Source organism: Labrus mixtus, chromosome 18, assembly GCF_963584025.1.
Source record: "Labrus mixtus chromosome 18, fLabMix1.1, whole genome shotgun sequence".
Classification (NCBI taxonomy): domain Eukaryota; kingdom Metazoa; phylum Chordata; class Actinopteri; order Labriformes; family Labridae; genus Labrus; species Labrus mixtus.
In genome coordinates, this window is record NC_083629.1 from 15,262,173 (window position 1) to 15,280,030 (window position 17,858).

The window sequence follows — 17,858 nt, forward strand, 5'->3', positions numbered from 1 at the left end:
ATGGACATTTTAATAACTTATTTATGTTTGTTTCAGAAAAACAAGACTGATAAATCACATCCCTGTCACTAAGTATTTTCTAAAATGATAGTCACAGTAAGACAAACACGACCCTTGTGTTTATAACGTGTTTATCATAACAGTCATAAGGCGGACTCATGATGCCATCAGTCTGATAGATAACAGACTGGTACACGCAGCATTATAAAAGGTGAAACGCTCTGACTGGTCCTTCAGCAGGTTCAGGAAGGCCACAAGACTCATTTAGTTATTATTTAACCAGCGGGCCAAGCCACTGAAGATTTGCTGCCCTGTTGTCCGTATGTGCGAGGCCATCTGCTCCGTCCCTCTTTTACTGTCTCTCTCGTCCCGCTCCTTCTCCATGATGATACACTATGTCCTTGTTTTAAACCCACACTGTCAACACGCAGCTCTTAGGTCCTCATATGGATGACCTAAGGTGAGGTCAGGAAACTGGGCAGGATCTCAGCTCAGTCATATGGTGCCTCTTTTCTCCATGGTATTTTCTAAATAGTACATAAGGTGATATGAAACTCATATTTTGGTATGTAACGTTAACAAATTGGAATCTGATAGAAACACTTAGTGTTAATGATAAATCTATAGAATCTAATGCTCTACTGGACTTCTTTTTTGATAAGCTGTTTGTTTGTTAAACTCACTACCCACCCACCCCCGTTGACCTTTTTTTGGCCGATTCGACACGTTGAATCGCCGTTGGTGGTCAGTGAGAGGGATCTCTCTGATTGGCTGTTCGGAGTCGTCATTTCTCTCCAGCTCTCGTCACAGGTTCAGGAAAGCCACTTGAGGATGGCGCTGTAGTATCCATGCTTTCACCCATTAGTGCGATTTCTTCTTATTTGTCGCCTCCGCCTCTTCTTTTCTTTTTCCACTAAAAGATAGAGGGCTGACAACGCCAGTGCCATTTTCAACTTTTTATCAGACATTAATCTCGATTAGTAGGCTACCTATAATACGAGTGGTGCGCGACAGTGGTGTGAAAATGGTCTTCTCGTATCATAACAACGTGCTACTGCTGCCCCCTCACACATGTGCAGAACGTACGTGGTGGTTGGCCGTCGGCTGTAGTCTTTGCGGTGTGTTCTAATGCAACTTTTTGGCCAAGACGTGAGGCGATGCCACAGGCAGCCTTTGTCACTACGAGTTCTTTGCCATCTGCTTGGTGTGTAAGGGCCTTTAAAAGACTACAAACCCTTTAGAATGCTCTTGTGTAAGAGACACACAAATCATTTTCCATGATAACAAGTACATTTCGTTTGTTTGCCCAAGATCTCGTCATATTTATATTTTCATGTCAAGATATCACTGCTTGTTTTATAGGGATGCATCAGTTCATCATCGCTATCGACCGATATTTGCCCTGTTGACAAATATCGACACATCGGCAAATAATGTGGCATGAACCGATGTCAGTAGCCGATGTTTATTTGTTGTGCCAAATCAATTTAATGCTGGCATGTAGTACACCTACCTACTGATTCAGAGAAGAGGTTTTTTTCACTGGGCAGATGAAATCACATCTTGAATACACTGACTTGTTTTCATTGTCAAATAGGGGAAAAAATGGTGGCATTCTTACACCAAAAGAAGTCATGAAACAAACATCGGTATTGGAATCGGCAATCGGTTAAATTGTTTTTTCGAACTTCGACATCGGCATCAGCCCTGATTTTCCCAATCGATGCATCTCTATGGTTTTCCCATTTTAGTAGTTTTCTTGAAATCTTACTGGTTGTCACACAAAAACTGTTGATGTTATCCATTGATAACAAAGATGAAGTCAAATAAAATGTGTGGATGTGTCCGCTTTGCACTTTGGTGTGTAGAAATTAGACCTATATTCTACCCAATATCTCAGGCTGTGTCCGGCCACATACTATGCCATGTATTCATTAAGTTTCAGCACTGTTTTGTTTTTGTGGCAGTATCTTTTATTATTTCAAGAGATCTTCATGCTGTGTGTTGCTTTTTGTGGGTTTGGAAGTTTTGATAAGTCAGTTTGAATTTCTGTGGTTGGAATTTTTTTCTTTCACCATTCAGTGACTAACTTGGGAAATTATTTCTGCTGGAAAAAAACAACCCAACAGTATTATTCAGTTTTCATAAACAAGTTAGTTGATTATTGTTGTTGCACGGTGACACAGCAGGAGTGTTGTCAAATGTGAGGGCACCTATTTGTGTAATCCAGTAATATGGAATATCATAAAAAATGTAAATACTGAGCTACAGTATGTTTACACCTAAACCGATGACTCATATAATCTTACTGCTGTTGAGAGATGCTTCTCTGGTTGGTTTTCAAATTCTGCACCAAAGCACCATTTTGTTTTCTGCCCCGTCAAACTGCGCACTCTTACAACAGAATAACATACCCTCGGCAGACCAGACCACAAGTGACCTAGTCCGATGCTGTTCAAACATCCTGAGAACAGCTTTAGTATCAGCTCTGGTTTCATACTTTGAGAAAACCAAACACATTCCTCCCTCAACAGTAATCCCTCTGAGATACATTCTGCTCCATATCTGGTATGAAGTGAAACATTTTCACATACAGTTTAATGCTCATGTCTTCTTCATCTTTCTTTTGAATTACACCAATAAGAAATGGGCTTTGATTTGCACAGTGAAGCATGCATTCTTTTGAAATGAAATTTCTCCTGGAATCATCTTCTAAACTTCTTATGACTTTAAAAATGACCGCACAAGATGAAAAAATAGAACTGCATTGTCCTAGGTGTTTGAATCAGCCTGTTCCTGTGTGTCTTTGTATGATTCATTGAAATATTTTTTCACAGAGCCGCTCTTTAAAGTAAAAACTCCCTCCTGCTGTGAAGTTATTCACTCACGATGTGTGGACTTGGTGACATAACAGGAGGAGTTTTCATTGTGCCTCTGTGATTCAGCTTGCAGATACTGAAAATAGCATCTTTGAAAATAGACCAACACCTACTGTACCCACACACTGAAACCATGGCCTTTTACTGTTCTTCCAGAAAACTCGCACAATGGAGAACACATCGAGAGGCTGCAAAGCAAGTGAAAAAACATTGAATCAGTTATAATGTAGAGCAGAAAGCATTCTGTCTCCTCATACTGTAGTCATTTATGACTAAACGTCAAAATCATAAGGACATCTAAAAGGAGAAAAATACAAACACTCCTACATTTTTCACTTATACAAATTTAATAAGTCCAGCAGTCTGTTATATGAAATAATTACACCTATCTCTAAACTGTACTGACACTGTGGCAAGACATAGAGGACTTACAATGTGATTTTCCACATTCAGAAAAATATCCTAGAGTAATACACCTTTAATGAATACCACTGTATGAAACAGATTAGTGCACACTTATTGAAAATGATCAGGACCAAAAATTAAAATAGGGCAACTTTTAGGGCATATTTTATATAGGTTTTATGTAGAATTATTGCTGTTTTTTATTTAACCAATGCCTGAGTGTGTAGGTGGATGTGTGCAAATGCAAGTATGTGTGGGTGTTTGTTTTTTGTAAGGGTGGGTGGGTGATGTAACATGCCCACTCACATTCTCTTGAATTAGATGGGCAAAACCATCCTAACACCAGAGTCTGTTCTGTCCATTTTGAAAAAATGTTGTGGGAAAAAAAATCTCTGCAGTATACTGATATGATCATTCAAATTTCTGCAGCTCTGCGTCCACTGTGCACATCCCGAAACAGAGAAAACAAAGAGATGTCAATCATCTCAGAGCATACAAATTAAAGATCTCTGCTTCCTCAGTGGTCAAAAAATGTGAGTGGCATTCTTAAAAAAATAGTCCCATGTAAGCCGAATGCTGTGAGATAACGCTACAGATCCCCGTGAGAAAGACGTTTTCTTCTTCGCTATAATGTGGACGTTAGAAAAACTTGCTGCACATGCTAACAAACGACTGGAAAACATCAGGTCCAGTTGCGAGATCCAGCAGTTCAAATGAGCGGACTGAACTAAAACTGAACTCAACAAGAAAGTGTCTGCATTAACATATATTGTAAACCTGATCCCAAAGATGCTGAACCCACCCAAAGAAAAGAGCTACGGGCAGACTACAGTACAATCTCTGGCTGATATGGCCTCAGTGAATTCATCCTGGTGCCTTAATTACCCACATGTCCGGCAACCTACATTATCTTCATAGTTACATTCGGATCACACGCAATGACTGTTACCTGAGGCCAAAATTACCTGAGGTACCCTCTGAGTCTTTAATGCTCTTTTGCCAGTGTCGTTCCGCATCGCTGACACTCTCAAAACACTCTTAGCTATTACAGATTAAATGTAGAAGTATTATCTGTTTATTTGTATTCAACATCTTTACACCACTTATCACTCCTGTAGCCTACTCGTGAGGCTCTTAAAAAATCCCCCTCAAAGAGTCAGAGAGTCCCTGCGGACAGAAGATGTCAACACCCTCATCCGGCATTCGTCAAACAAAGCCCGCGGTGAGATCTACATCTCTGCAGTGAGTGAAACAAAGGCTGCATTAAAAGGTCACTGAGTTCATGATACAAACCCTGTCAAGGGGTGGGGTATTTTGTTGGATTCCTTTGACCCTGATGTTTTCGTGTTTGAGGGTCCTGTGCCCCCCTTGTCTGCAGGAAACCATAATGAAAGAATGAACTCCTTCCGTAACTCATATTATGGTGAAAAACACGAGCATTTTTCTCTGCAGCTGACAACTAGACAGTAAATGATTCAACGTGTGGATTTTTTAATGATGTCACAGATAGCCAATCCTTCATCATTAGACTCCACACATGCTCTGTCTCCCGAGGAGCTCCTCCTGGGAGGCCCTTAAACCTGCCTCCTGCTCCTCATGTTGCCATGCCAACAGACAGTGAGCTGGCAGCACAGAGTCAGTGTCTCATAGCAACAGATTGGGTCTGAATCTCATTCGGACCAATAGGGAGCCAGGAGCCTGTAGAGGAATTCCTGTTGCTTCTTTCTAATGTGTAGGCGGGAAAGGGGGTGGGGCCAAACCTGTGGTAAACAAAGCATCATTCAGTACAGAGCTTTCTATAAGAGGTGGCCAATACAGCTATGTGGTTTGTTGTCAGGCAGTATTTATTATCTATCATTCCCAGACTCTAAAGAATTTGTATTTGGTTTTTTTCTACTTGAAAGATGAAACATGTGGTATTCCTTTAAAGGAATTAATTTAACAGAGAATTTAAAAACAAAAACAACAACAACAAACAAGCAAGGGGAAAACAAGAGCTAATATGTTACGTCGGGACCACGACATTAAAGCCGTTCTACACAATTAAGTCAGCAAAATATATTTTTTTGTTTTTGTGGTAATGTAATTGTGTATCTACCTCTCATCTCCTCCTATTTTTCTTATCATTTGAAGTATGGAAATGGGACCATTTGGGACCTGAAGTGAAAGCTATGAGTTCGACATGAAAATGGCCAGACAAATTTAGAATCTTACCAGAAGCTAGAGCTGTGCTTTTAAAAACCACATCATAACCTCTGCTATTCAATGATTCTAACCAGTCACAACCAATGATTTGACCTTATCACCATATTTAGGGCCACAACAGGGAAACCTTCAGGTAGTATTGTACCAACCAACTTCAAACTCTTATGACAGACATTTAGGCCTTTTTTTTTTTTTTTGCACAACATTCTTTGCCATAGAATTAGATTTTTGCACAAGTAAAGAGTTTCATTATTTGCTTCTTATTTCACATTCCTTAAACCTAATTGGAGTGGAAAGAAGGCTGATGGCTCCTTCATCAGAGGTTTTACACACAGCCTGGGGTATCATTACTCAATGTGCCCTTTAACCCAGATGCCAGAGGGGCTACTGACTGACTGTTTTCCACAAGTTCAACTGGGCTGACAAACCATTCTGGGCTATTGTGTAACATTTATAGGCCTACTAACTGTTGCTGTTACAAAATGATCACCAAACCATATGAAATTGACACAAGCATCGCAGTATTTCAACATAAATAAAATGTAAAATACACTTTGGCGATGCAGTGAGTCCTACCTTTAAAGTTACATTTGAATTGTTTCAAAAAGCTGAATTTATTTGTAGTCCCAAAAACACACAAACGGATCAATCTGCCGATACTTTGCAAAAAGCTATATTGACTATGATGTTTTTTTTCATTAAATTGAAGGTTATATTTGCATTTCTTTATTTTATTTTTTTTCAAACATTTTCCAAACAAGTCATGTGGTACTCTTTGTAGGTTCCCTCACAACTGTAAAACCAGTTCAAATGTATATACGAACATGTTTATGAACAACAACTATAAAGACAACCTGACAACATGTGTAGTCTTTCTCAATTAATAAAACAAACATTTTGAGTGGATATAATAACTGTGGAGAAACTGTCTGGTCTATATAACACTGCCTGTGGCTGCCTGTCATAGCCCAGGGGCCTGTAAGTGAAATATAGGCTTTGGGTGGTATATTTAACCCTACTTGGGTAACTCCCCCCTTTTTGGGTCCACTCCAGGAGTTCCTGAGATGGGGGAGTTGGCCGGACAGGGGAGGTGTGCATGAGGAGGCCCAGATAGGGCCTGTGTAACCTTTCCTCCAGATTCCCTGACTAAGTTGAATTGGCCTGCCCCACTTATATCACAAACAGGCTGCTGTGCTTCTGCCTGTCATGCCTGCGATCAACACGTTGTCCCTGTAACTCCTCCCTCTTCCTCACTAGCTGCTGGCGCTGAAGCTGCGCTGCCACATCTCCATGCCCTCGTTGCTCTCTGAGGTCATGCTTACGTGAGTCAAGCAAGGCACTGCTAGGGCCACACCAGCCCACCTGCGACACTCCTATCTTCTGCAGGTGGGCAACTCATCCGGCTCAAGCTTAAGGTAGCAGGCCTGACCATAACGTTTCAAAAGAAAAGGGAGACAGAGCATGAAAATACCTGCACCGGATACTCATGAAAACTACTACTACTATTGTTTTTACCAAAGCATTTGTAAAAACAACTTTTCAAACTTGTAACAGTGGAGCTTTTTCATATGATCACTTCCAGAAATTCGTTGGGACTTCTGACTCATTTTTTCTTTGTCCTAATACAGTTGGTGATGTAACAGCATATGTAGGTCAAGACCGTTTTGAATACTCTGACACGAGGTATAACCTCATAGAAGTGGTCAGATACTTGGTCATAGGTTAGCATAGCAAAGCATACATTAACATTTCTAGTAAAATTAAGGGAGCATATTTATTATCAGAAAATAAATCACATTCGGCCTATACTTTTTTCTGGGGATAATAGTTTATCAGGGCATAGCATCTGTAGAATTGAATGCCTCTGGCAAAACCCTTATTCTACGGCTTAATGTGTTTGCAAATGAAACAATAAAAATGTGAATCAAAATTCTGATATAGAAAATATGGATTTAAATGGGTCACTTTTAACTCCACCCAATAATTCCATAGTGGCTGCAGTCATAGACAAAACAAGTGTCATGACCAGATTGGTGCACACCAGAAACTATCTGACTTATTTATGTAGGCTACTATTTAGAAGGCTTATTAAGTGCCCTCTAGACTCTGACCTAATTTACTGTGAAACCACATAAATATTAGTATAACTGCTTTAAAGGGGATACTGATAATGCAGTGATAGCATGGCTTACAGCTGAAATCATATAATGGAAAAATACATAACCATTTACTTACTTTGTAGCTTAGCAACTTTGTGTTTGTGTTGTAAAATCTAAAACTGATTACAACTAGGCTCTTGTTTTTGGGGGATTTTTTGTAAGAAAGCTGCAGAAACGTCTCCAAAAACAAGACAGCATCCCGCGCCTCAGCTGGCCCTGGTGTTGCGTTCACGTAATGTGGGAAAAAAAAGTCTAATACCTTTCTTTTAGGCCCCTCGCTGCCATGTATGGAATGAAGCTTGAAAAATTAGGGTTGTCTTTGGACTGGCATTTCGCACAAGTGAAAAAAATTTGCATTAAAGTTATATATAAATGTCAGTAAATAATGGCATTAAAGCATGCATTGGCAATGGCCTATGTATTACCTGGCCTGCTCAAACATTGAAACACTTTTATTTTATTTTTTTGCATTCATCTCTTTCACCTTAAAACCTTTTTAGAAAAATAAATTCCAGTAGGCTTATATAGAGTAACAAACTGTTTAGCAAGGGAATAAATAACACATTTTAGCATTTTAATGCAATCCATGGTATTAAAAGTATTCAAACTATTTCACAATAGTCCAATTTGATTTCTTTGATTTTGCAATATTATTAATATGTAATACAGGAAGTCCTAAGCAGACTTTCACACATTTTATTTTACTTCATTTTTAGGTGATAACGAAAAGCCTGAATTTCAACGTGTTCTCGAGATCTCGATTTTATACATCTTGTTATCTTGGGATAACCATGCGGGCTTTTCTGTGAATTCATTAATCTAAATCCTTTCTAACGGCTGCAATTAAGTAGCCTAGTTAACCATCATTGACATCCCAAAATAACAAGATAAATCTGTTGACCGCTTGAGAAAACACAAAGAAACAAAAAAAGTAAGAAGAATATAATGGAATAAAAAACAACAACACATAGGCTATTACATTCTCAATATCTATTCTTAAATTTGAAATGCTTTACACTACATCACTAAAGATATTGTACTTTAAACAATTAACTGCAGCACCTATAGTGACCGAATCACTGGTTTTATTGATTTGGCAACAACTCTTTCATAAGTCATTTCACAATGGAAAGAATAACATTCCTCGATATATTTCACCACTTGAGCTCCTTTACAGCGTTTTTTTGCTAATGGATATTTTCACAAAATAATTTTGTTTTCGGATTGCTTTAACACTATTTCATCGAATCTTACTGCGTTTCCTAACAGTGCGTTCCCACTCCCACTAAACGCAGCATAGACCGGGCCGACCTTTTGCCTAGTTTAGCGGATGGCAGTTCATCGGGTTTACCCTGACACTGCTGACTCTGAAGACCACGCCCACCAACGGCCACGCACCCTATTTCCTCCAACCGTCCAGCGGGCATGCACTGTTCACGCGCTCCCTACTCTCCCATTGGCCGACGTCCCGCACACACTCAATTGTGATTGGCCGAGTGTTGCCACCCGCCGGTGCGTGTTGTGAGTTTTGTTTTTCTTTTTTTTTTTTCTCCTCCCATGTTTTACACACACAGCTGAGAGAAAAGGGAGCCAGTTAGAGAAAAACGACCTCAACCCTACCCTAGTAGAAGCAGCAGCACTGGCGACCGCCGTCTCTTTGTTCTGTACTGCTTTTGACAACAAAAAAGTCAAACTCAGATTTTTTAATCTTCAATGCCATCGCGAAAATTCACAGAGATGGACTCAAACGGGGTAAGCGATCGTTTAAACTACTATTTTAGTTGAAAGCGACATATATGTAACAGCCTTGTAAGATTCAGTTGTTTACAATGTTTTTGTTCTTAAGCCAAGTTTTTAGCTAAACTAACCATTTATTCACGAGTTTGACTTATTAACACATTATTTTCTGTCACGTCAGCGTCCTAAGTACACCAAATAGTCAAAAACAAATTGAAAGATAACACCTGTTTTATTATTATTATTGTTAATAATATTTAGTCAATTTGCGTATTATTCACTATTTAAAAGATGATATAACAAATGTCTCTTTGATAATTAAGTTAAAAATTGAGTTTAAAAATCAACCGAAGCCTGTCAGTGTAGACTATTAGTATCACATGGTTGACTTCATGTCTAGAATCAGTAATAAGCTTGGTTCAATATAATAATGTATTTTAAAGTTGTTAGTTGCCAAATCTACTTCCTGATGCAAACCCTCTTTATGGGGATTTCACATGGCTCATCTCGGGTAGCACGTCACAGTTTGGTCTATATTTGGCAATGGGAGGTGTCCCGGCACGCAGCCAAAGGCAGTGCATGCTGGGCCGGGGTGTAGTCACCAACACCCCCTTTCCCTTATTGGCAACATCATGCAGTTTGGCCCGCGATCTGTGACAGCGCAGATGATAAGTGGAATTAGATTATTTTTCTTGTTAACAGTTAACAGAATAGAAACCTCCCTTTGTTTGTCTTTATCAAACAGTCTGATATGAGTAAACTTAAATAATTACAGCTTATAACACAAGTGAAAATTACCTCGATAACCTACCTACTTGACAATGCCAAAGCACTGTTCCTATGTCTGATGTTCCTTTTTTTTTTTTTTTTTTTCTTTTAGAGTGAGTACATCGATCATTGCGCCTCTTATGCAAAGAGAAGGAGGCATGACAATAATCAGACGGTCTGCAATATAACCTCTAACCTGGAGTACACAGACCTTGAGGCAGCTGAAGCGTTGGTGTGCATGAGTTCTTGGGGCCAGGGTCACTTTATCAGCAGCAACAGGCCGAACCCCTGCAAGCCGCGACCCCTCACCCCAGCCTCAGACTCTTGCGACTCCCTGTTGCCACCAGAACTTCCAGAGCCACCGAAGGATTTCGTGTCCCTCTCGTCCCTGGTGAGTTAGTTGTCGCGATTATGTGCAGGTCAAACTATTGAGTTATATGAATATTGGTCATGCAACAAGGAGTTCTCCTGCTTTTTCATCATATTTGGAGCAGAGGAGCTGTGAAACCTATGTGATAACTGTTGTTTGATTAGCAAACATATTTTCAAAAGCCTAGGTTTGCATTAAACCCTCTTGATGTAAAAGATAACAATAGGCCCATAGTTCATCACAAGTGACCAGGGCAGGTGAGAGGTACTGCAGAAGCAAAGACCTTGAAACAGCAAGAGGGTGTGACCTCCTCTCTGCAGGGTTATAAAAATCACAGTTTATTGCTCAGAGTCATCATTATGCCAGCTTGCGTCTGCCTGCCACCTGTGATTGTGTGTGACTAATCTCTGCAAATATAACGTCTCAAAACTAGAGAAACAGTCTTTTAATTCCCGTCTCAAATGTCTCTTTCCAGTGTATGACCCCCCCTCACAGCCCAAGCTTTGTTGAGACTTCAACACCCAGCTCTGGCCCGGCTGTGGCCTCGCAACACTGTTTGTCCGGGCTCCATCAACCTGTCCTGGCACCCATTCCTGAGAAGACCCCCTACCTCCCCCCTCTACCCCAGCCCTGCAGAGCCATGGCGACCAGCGTCATCCGCCACACTGCAGACAGCACCCCCTGCCAACACCGCATTCCTGTTGCCCCCAACCCAGAGAAAACAAGAGACACAGTAACTGCTGCGACACTCTGCCAGAAGCGACAGCAGCAGCAGCAGCAACACATCACAAAGACTGAGACTAACACACCTCCATCTCCTCCTGCTCCTCTCACACCTGTCTTAAAAATAGAGCAGCAAACTAGTCCCTCAAAAAACAGTTTGGACAATGCCTCCACCCCCACTTTTTTCAATACCCAACCACAAAACAACCCACACACTCCCGCAACCATGTTCCCATCTTCAGTCACCAGCCCTCAAATCATCTGCCAGATGTTCCCCGTCACCAGCCAATCGGGGATCATCTCAGCGTTCATCCCCGGTGCAGTTCAGACATCCAGTACAGGTATTCGAACAGCCACCACACCAATCCTCCCACAGCCCGCCTCAGCCAACGCCTCCTCTGTCCAGCAGTCTCTCATTGTGGGCTCAGCAGTCCCTCAGGGCACCATGATGCTGGTTCTCCCACAATCCTCTGTCTCTCAGGCCCCTCACTGCACTCAGACTGTTATGACGCTGGGCAACACCAAGCTACTACCTCTGGCTCCAGCCCCTGTGTATGTGCCAGCGGGGCCCAGTGGAGGTACGACAGCCACAAAGATGGACTTCTCCCGCAGGAGGAACTATGTGTGCAACTTCCCAGGCTGCAGGAAGACTTACTTCAAGAGCTCACATCTCAAGGCTCATTTAAGGACACACACAGGTGAGGGTTCACTGACAATGGTTGATTATCATGAGAATGCTAAATCAAGATCTGACCACAGATGAGTGTTTCGTCCTGTTTGTGAGTCATGAGTGAGCTTATTGTTGTATCTCAGACACAGCACGCTATCGTTTGAAGATTACATGACTCATGTGTGACTCACATTCTGACTCTCCTGTCTTGCGCTCTCTGTTTGCCTCCTACAGGTGAGAAACCTTTCAGCTGCAGTTGGGACGGCTGTGATAAGAGGTTCGCTCGCTCCGACGAACTGTCCCGCCACCGGCGAACACACACCGGCGAGAAGAAATTTGTGTGTCCCGTGTGCGAGCGGCGGTTCATGCGGAGCGATCACCTCACCAAACACGCCCGCCGCCACATGACAACGAAGAAAGTTCCCTCCTGGCAGGCTGATGTTCGGAGCCTAAACAAAATGGCCGCTGGCAAACCACCTTCCTCCAAACCTGGCCTTGCCACACTAAGCATGCTGGTGCCTGCCAGCTCAAAGTAGACAATAAACACTGCCATCTTTAATACTCCCGAGATGCCATAGAGACTCTGGGAGCAGCCAAGCACAGTCGGCTGCTGCTATTCTACTCTTGGGAATGAAAGAAACACATGCACTGGACTCTTTGTTTTCCTCCCTATTGCTTATTTGTACGTGTATTTCTCTCAAAAGGATTCTTTTGTTTACTTTGATATTACTGATTTTATGTATGCACACTTGCCAAAGTCTTTCTATGAAGTTGGTCTTACACATTTCATTTTCTGCACCTCTCCTACAAACACTTTGCTCAACAGAAATGTATGTGTATGTGAATGTATTCTTGGTGTTGAAATGCATTTATTTGTCATATTAAGGAAAAGGTTGAAAAAGCAATGTAAATATGAATATTAATCACCAGTACTATGATTATACCTTGATTATATCTCCCTAACTTTTCATATTATTTAATACATATTTGTAATAAATAAAAGATTAAACCAGACATTTTTCAGAGTGTCATTCAGGGGAAAAAACAAGGTTTTGGATCCCGGTAGAGTCAGCAATCTTTACTGGTTGTCTCTTGCAGAAAGGCAGTGAGTGGTTTCTGCCCACATCCTGTGTGCGTCACTGTGACTCCCCCCCACCACCCCCCACCACCACACTGTCCTCTTTTGGTCTACTGGCTGAATTACTTTTTTTTTTTTTTTTGAGTATTATAAAAGCTCTCTCTGTTGGACCATTAGGGGACATTGTATCCTACCCATTAGCAGGAGAACTTGATGAATCAGAACAGACCAAGACGGACTTGTTGACCTTGTGTTAGAATTTATGAACTGATCATTTGAGCCCATTCAACTCTGTCACGTGGGAACAAGGAGGTGGTGGATCTACACGATGCTTTCGTAATGCACCACTGTCTTTTATTTACCGAAATACCCCTAATTAGGTTGGCATAATTGAGTAAGCATGCTGTTTTTAGGGGCAGTGATTACTAATAAAAGGAGAAAATTGATCTTGTTAAAATGTAGACCCCACTCGACTTCCCAATTTCCAAATTTTCCCTCTATTCAACTCAAGTCATTTTTATGAATTACTCATTCCAAAAGACACCAGTGAGATGCTACTGGATGAAACATAATTATTTCTGCTGCCTCCATTCTGTCTCTCACATTCATAAGCAGTGGTCCCATACCTAGTAACAGCACACCCCTTCCAATCAGACAGGGAGAAATATGAACTGTTGGGGGTGCGACCAATCACCTCTCTTCCAGGCATACCCGCCCCTTTGCCTTACTGACCGACATCCTCACTGGCCGTGCGCCCCCTGAGAGGTGGTGTACAGCGACACCAGCTGGTAGCATCATGTAATTTAACTTTTAACTACTACTGGATAATGTCCTCGTTTTCTACACAGAATTCAGAGAACGTTATTGTCACACAAAGGGAGGTTCATTTGGCAGTAGGAGCACACAGAATTGTTATGAGAAAATGTTGGTTGTGTAGGCCTACATGTAAGTTATATTTTCATTTATCAATAGTTCTCATTAATACTCTTTCACAGTCATCTGCAGTAGTATATACACTTAAGCTGGGCTATTGTTATAATGTAAATTACAATAAAATAAATACAATTCTTATTCAGTGTGTGCGTGTCCATCAAAATGCAATTTATGATTTAATGCCGTGATCAATAATTGTTTTCTTTTTTTAAGAACAAAGGGGTCATTTGCTGCACTCATGATAACATTCTAAGTTAGTTTGAAAAATGATTCATATGAACTTAAAAATGTTAGTTAAAAGGACTAACAAATGATAGCTTGTCATTGGCTGTTTCTTAATTACGTAAGCATGTTGAACAGGATTCTCCTACAAAACCTATAATTTTATAACAATAACATGGTTTTGAATCACATATTAACTACACCCCAATCATCCATTCATTACACCTCAAATTATTGTTAAATTTACAACTTGGGTGATTCATTTATACAGCTGATCATTGACTTTTTGATTAAACTATAGCTCCAAACTGTTGTAGTTGCATCTGTATGTAGTTTGGCCTCAATCTAAAAACGTACTGTTGAGTTTAGTCCCTTTCACTTTAGATGAAATAAATAATACAATAATAAATACATGTTTTTTTAAGGAGATAGCCTATAGCAATTTGAAGAATAAGTCAAAGGGGTGGACTAAGTATTTAGAGTAAGTAAAAGTGTCAAAGAAAGAGTAAACTGGAATATAGCAGAGAATGAAGGTGGGGGTCACTTTATGGTAATGTGAAGGGCTAATATATAATCAATAAATAATCTATAGCCTACCTTGTAGGCAACTAATGTGACAAGTGTCAAAATGTATAGAAAAGTCCAAGGTAAGAATTGTTCCAGGATGTATTGGAGCATACATTGTTTAAAGTAAAAGAACTGAACAAAAGTTTTAAAACGAGATGTATAAACTACTCCAAGAAAAATGGTTCTTGGGGAAGTGTTTCTTTGTTGCACAATCCACAATCGACCCTTGGTTGCTATGGTTACATCAAAACGACAGGTCTTCGGCTTGCTACCAATTTAAGGCGCTACAAAAGCTTATTAACATGTAAATGGTCATTTAAAGATATTGTATTCCACATTTTTGGACATTTTTTTTAAAAGTTCAGCTTAGGCCTTATTCAGGTTGTCGGACTTTGGGTGGCTGGTTGCTACAGCAAACTAACAACATTTTTCTCCTGTAGCCAAACAGGCCTCATCATCATCATCATCATCATCATCATGGAGGCTGGAGACAAGCTAAAAGAACTCAACATGACGGTGGACGAAATCGACATGATGGCAAAGGCTTTCAAGGACAAAAAGTTTAGGGAAATGCTGCGCGATTACGCCGAAGAATTAGCGGATCCTGAGAATAGGAAAATGTACGAAGAGGAAATCAAACTTCTGGAACAGGAGAGAGGAAACACGGTTGAATTTATCCACCCGGAACCTTTTAGAGCCATCAGGACGAGTTTGAACGGCAAGCAGAAGTGTTTTATTAACATTTGTGGCAATGATAAAGTAGGCAAACCCGAGTGTAAAGTCGGGACGTCGGCGGGTGGCCGCAGAGGTCAGTGCTGGTCCTTACCTCACAGTCTGCACCCAGGGAGAGAAAACACTGATGCAGAAGAGAAAAAGATCATGATTTATGACGTTGTTTTCCACCCTGACACTCTCCACATTGCGAGCAAAAACAAAAAATTCATGGACATGGTGGAAAGCACGGCCATTGAAGGAATCCAGAACACTTTTAAAGTGACTCTGGATAAAAACAATGTGAGGGAGATGACGAAGATAAAATACAAAGGTACACCGCAGCCTTGTGTTATTAGAAAACCCACACCTGGACATCAAACGAAGGAGGCCTCAGAGAAGCCAGACCCTCTTGCATTCCCATACCCAGATGAAAAAAGAACTGCATCTCCACTGACAAGTCTGACAGATTCACACATTACAAATGAGACTAAATCTAAAAGCTTCCAGATCCAGCCTCAGAAAACCAAGGAGCCAACCAAGCCAAACTGCACAGTGAAATACAGATCTTTTATTGACCTGCAGGACTTCAGGAATTCAAGAGACTCAGCCCAAAGCCCCAGGCCCAAGGAGATAGTGGTTACCATTGATATGCCACTTTTGAAGGCGGTCACAGACGCTAGTCTTGAGGTAACAGAGAAACAGCTGCTTCTTGAGTCCAAGGAACCAGCCTACAGACTGGAGCTGCCTTTAGCCTATCCCGTGGATGAAGATAAAGGAGAGGCCAAATTCAACAAGCAGAAGGGACAGCTGACAGTCACACTGCCTGTTCTGCCTTCTGATGAGGCTTTTGAATTCACTCTAGGGGTGCATAAGAGTAGTGTTGGTGAGCAGGTGGAGGAAAGTGAAGTGGAAAAGGAGAGGGAAGTCCAGAAAAGTGAGGAAGAGGAGCAAGGAGATGAGGAGAAAGTAAAGGAAGAAGATCTGATTAAGGAATCTGATGAGAGCAAAGATGGGGAAAACCTACAAAACATGCAGCAACATGAAAATAAATTAGGTGAAGATGGATGTGACACAGATTCAGCGGAAAGGGGAAGCAAGGTGGAAAAGGAGGATAAATGGGCGGAAAAGGAGAGGGAAGTCCAGAAAGGTGACAGAGAGGAGCAAAGAAGTGCGGAAGGGAAAGTAGAGGAAGAAAGAGACACAACGAAGGAGATAGAGGAGGAAACGATGAAGGAGTTTAATGAGAGTGAAGATCGGAAAAACTTACAAAAAATGGAGCGACCTGAAAAGAAATTCGGATGTGATACAGAATCAGAGGAAAAGGATTCTGGTGTAACAAGCTTTCAGGGCATTACTGTCAATCATTGCATGGACATTTCTTCTGAAAAAGGAGAAAATCCACATTTTGCTTCTCCCATAACAGAAAACAAGACAGTGTTAACCACTGCTTATCATTCAAATCTCAGAGTAAAAGAGGAAGAAGTAGATCCAGAGTCAACACTCAAAATGAAGACATCAGAAATCACAGTGGAGACTGAACTGGATGAGGAGACTACAGAAGGAAACCAGAAGGTAAAATTCTGACGGTCATCTTAAATCATGTTGAAAGTACAAGTGTGTGATCAAACTAATATTAGTTTTATTTTCTAGGATGAAACAGATGCTGCAATTGTACAGCACAGCTCCTGTGGTAGATCTCAGGCTGCTGTTGTATCCTCAATCGCGGCTCACAGACACAACATAACGGATGACTGCATTTCCCAGAAGACTGAAAAGTCCAGCAAAATGCTTGGAACACAGGAAGCCAACGGGTCTGGCAAAGGAGGTTCAGACAATGGGGTCAGCCTCTCTGAAGGACTTTCCACAAGTTCAGTGCAGCAGGAGGAGAAAATGATAATCGACGAGGATGACCTACCAACAGAGGAAATCTTCCCTAAAGCAGAGCACAAGGTCAGCAAGCCACCGCCTGTGTTACTGCGGGAGACCGATGAGCATGGAAATGAAAAGGTCATCAGTGATCATTCAACGTCTGCTGGGTTCATCTTTGAAAACTCTCTGATGTTTGAGCTGGACTGAGAATGTGGTTTGGTGGTTTAGAGAGGAGAGAGAAGTTGGTCTGGTTACTGTAGAATCGTAAGGTCACTTCCGTAGTACGGTGTCCGTGCCTTGAACCCCTAACAGCCCTGGCGAGCTCCCTGTGTGGCAGCCCCACTCTCCACATGAATGTCCACAGGTCCAGTTTGTGCAGGTGTGTGTTTAGTGCCTATGTGTGTGACAAGCATGTCTCTTCATAACAGATTGTAAACCAAGGATTAATAAAACATGTAAAATAAAACAAGTAAACTTGTGTCACCTTATTGGAGAATACGTGTCAAAAAAAGAGAGAAATTACATTTCAGTGTCCAAGACAAAGAAAAGACTTAGGACA

The 17,858-nt window shown here is 41.2% G+C and overlaps 2 protein-coding genes across 2 annotated transcripts; both read left to right on the forward strand.

The window, feature by feature from the left end:
* The first annotated feature begins 9,227 nt into the window (after positions 1-9,227).
* On the forward strand, positions 9,228-12,928 carry LOC132993070 (Krueppel-like factor 11). Its single transcript, XM_061062719.1, has 4 exons — positions 9,228-9,400; positions 10,266-10,544; positions 10,999-11,944; positions 12,151-12,928. Exons 1-4 carry the CDS (start codon positions 9,362-9,364, stop codon positions 12,450-12,452), a joined length of 1,566 nt encoding a protein of 521 aa, XP_060918702.1. The 5' UTR covers positions 9,228-9,361; the 3' UTR covers positions 12,453-12,928.
* A 2,032-nt stretch (positions 12,929-14,960) lies between these two features.
* Positions 14,961-17,825, forward strand: LOC132993131 (protein kintoun-like). The gene is made up of 2 exons (XM_061062806.1): positions 14,961-17,002; positions 17,081-17,825. Exons 1-2 carry the CDS (start codon positions 15,194-15,196, stop codon positions 17,504-17,506), a joined length of 2,235 nt encoding a protein of 744 aa, XP_060918789.1. The 5' UTR covers positions 14,961-15,193; the 3' UTR covers positions 17,507-17,825.
* The last annotated feature ends 33 nt before the right edge of the window (positions 17,826-17,858 follow it).

What these genes read in the sequence shown, in the direction of transcription:
- LOC132993070 (XM_061062719.1), top strand. Translation starts at nt 9,362, where the DNA reads ATGCCATCGCGAAAATTCACAGAGATGGACTCAAACGGG. An exon ending in TCGTGTCCCTCTCGTCCCTG is followed by an intron (nt 10,545 to 10,998) that starts GTGAGTTAGTTG and finishes GTCTCTTTCCAG; the next exon opens with TGTATGACCCCCCCTCACAG. An exon ending in TCATTTAAGGACACACACAG is followed by an intron (nt 11,945 to 12,150) that starts GTGAGGGTTCAC and finishes TGCCTCCTACAG; the next exon opens with GTGAGAAACCTTTCAGCTGC.
- LOC132993131 (XM_061062806.1), top strand. Translation starts at nt 15,194, where the DNA reads ATGGAGGCTGGAGACAAGCTAAAAGAACTCAACATGACGGTGGACGAA. An exon ending in CTACAGAAGGAAACCAGAAG is followed by an intron (nt 17,003 to 17,080) that starts GTAAAATTCTGA and finishes TTTATTTTCTAG; the next exon opens with GATGAAACAGATGCTGCAAT.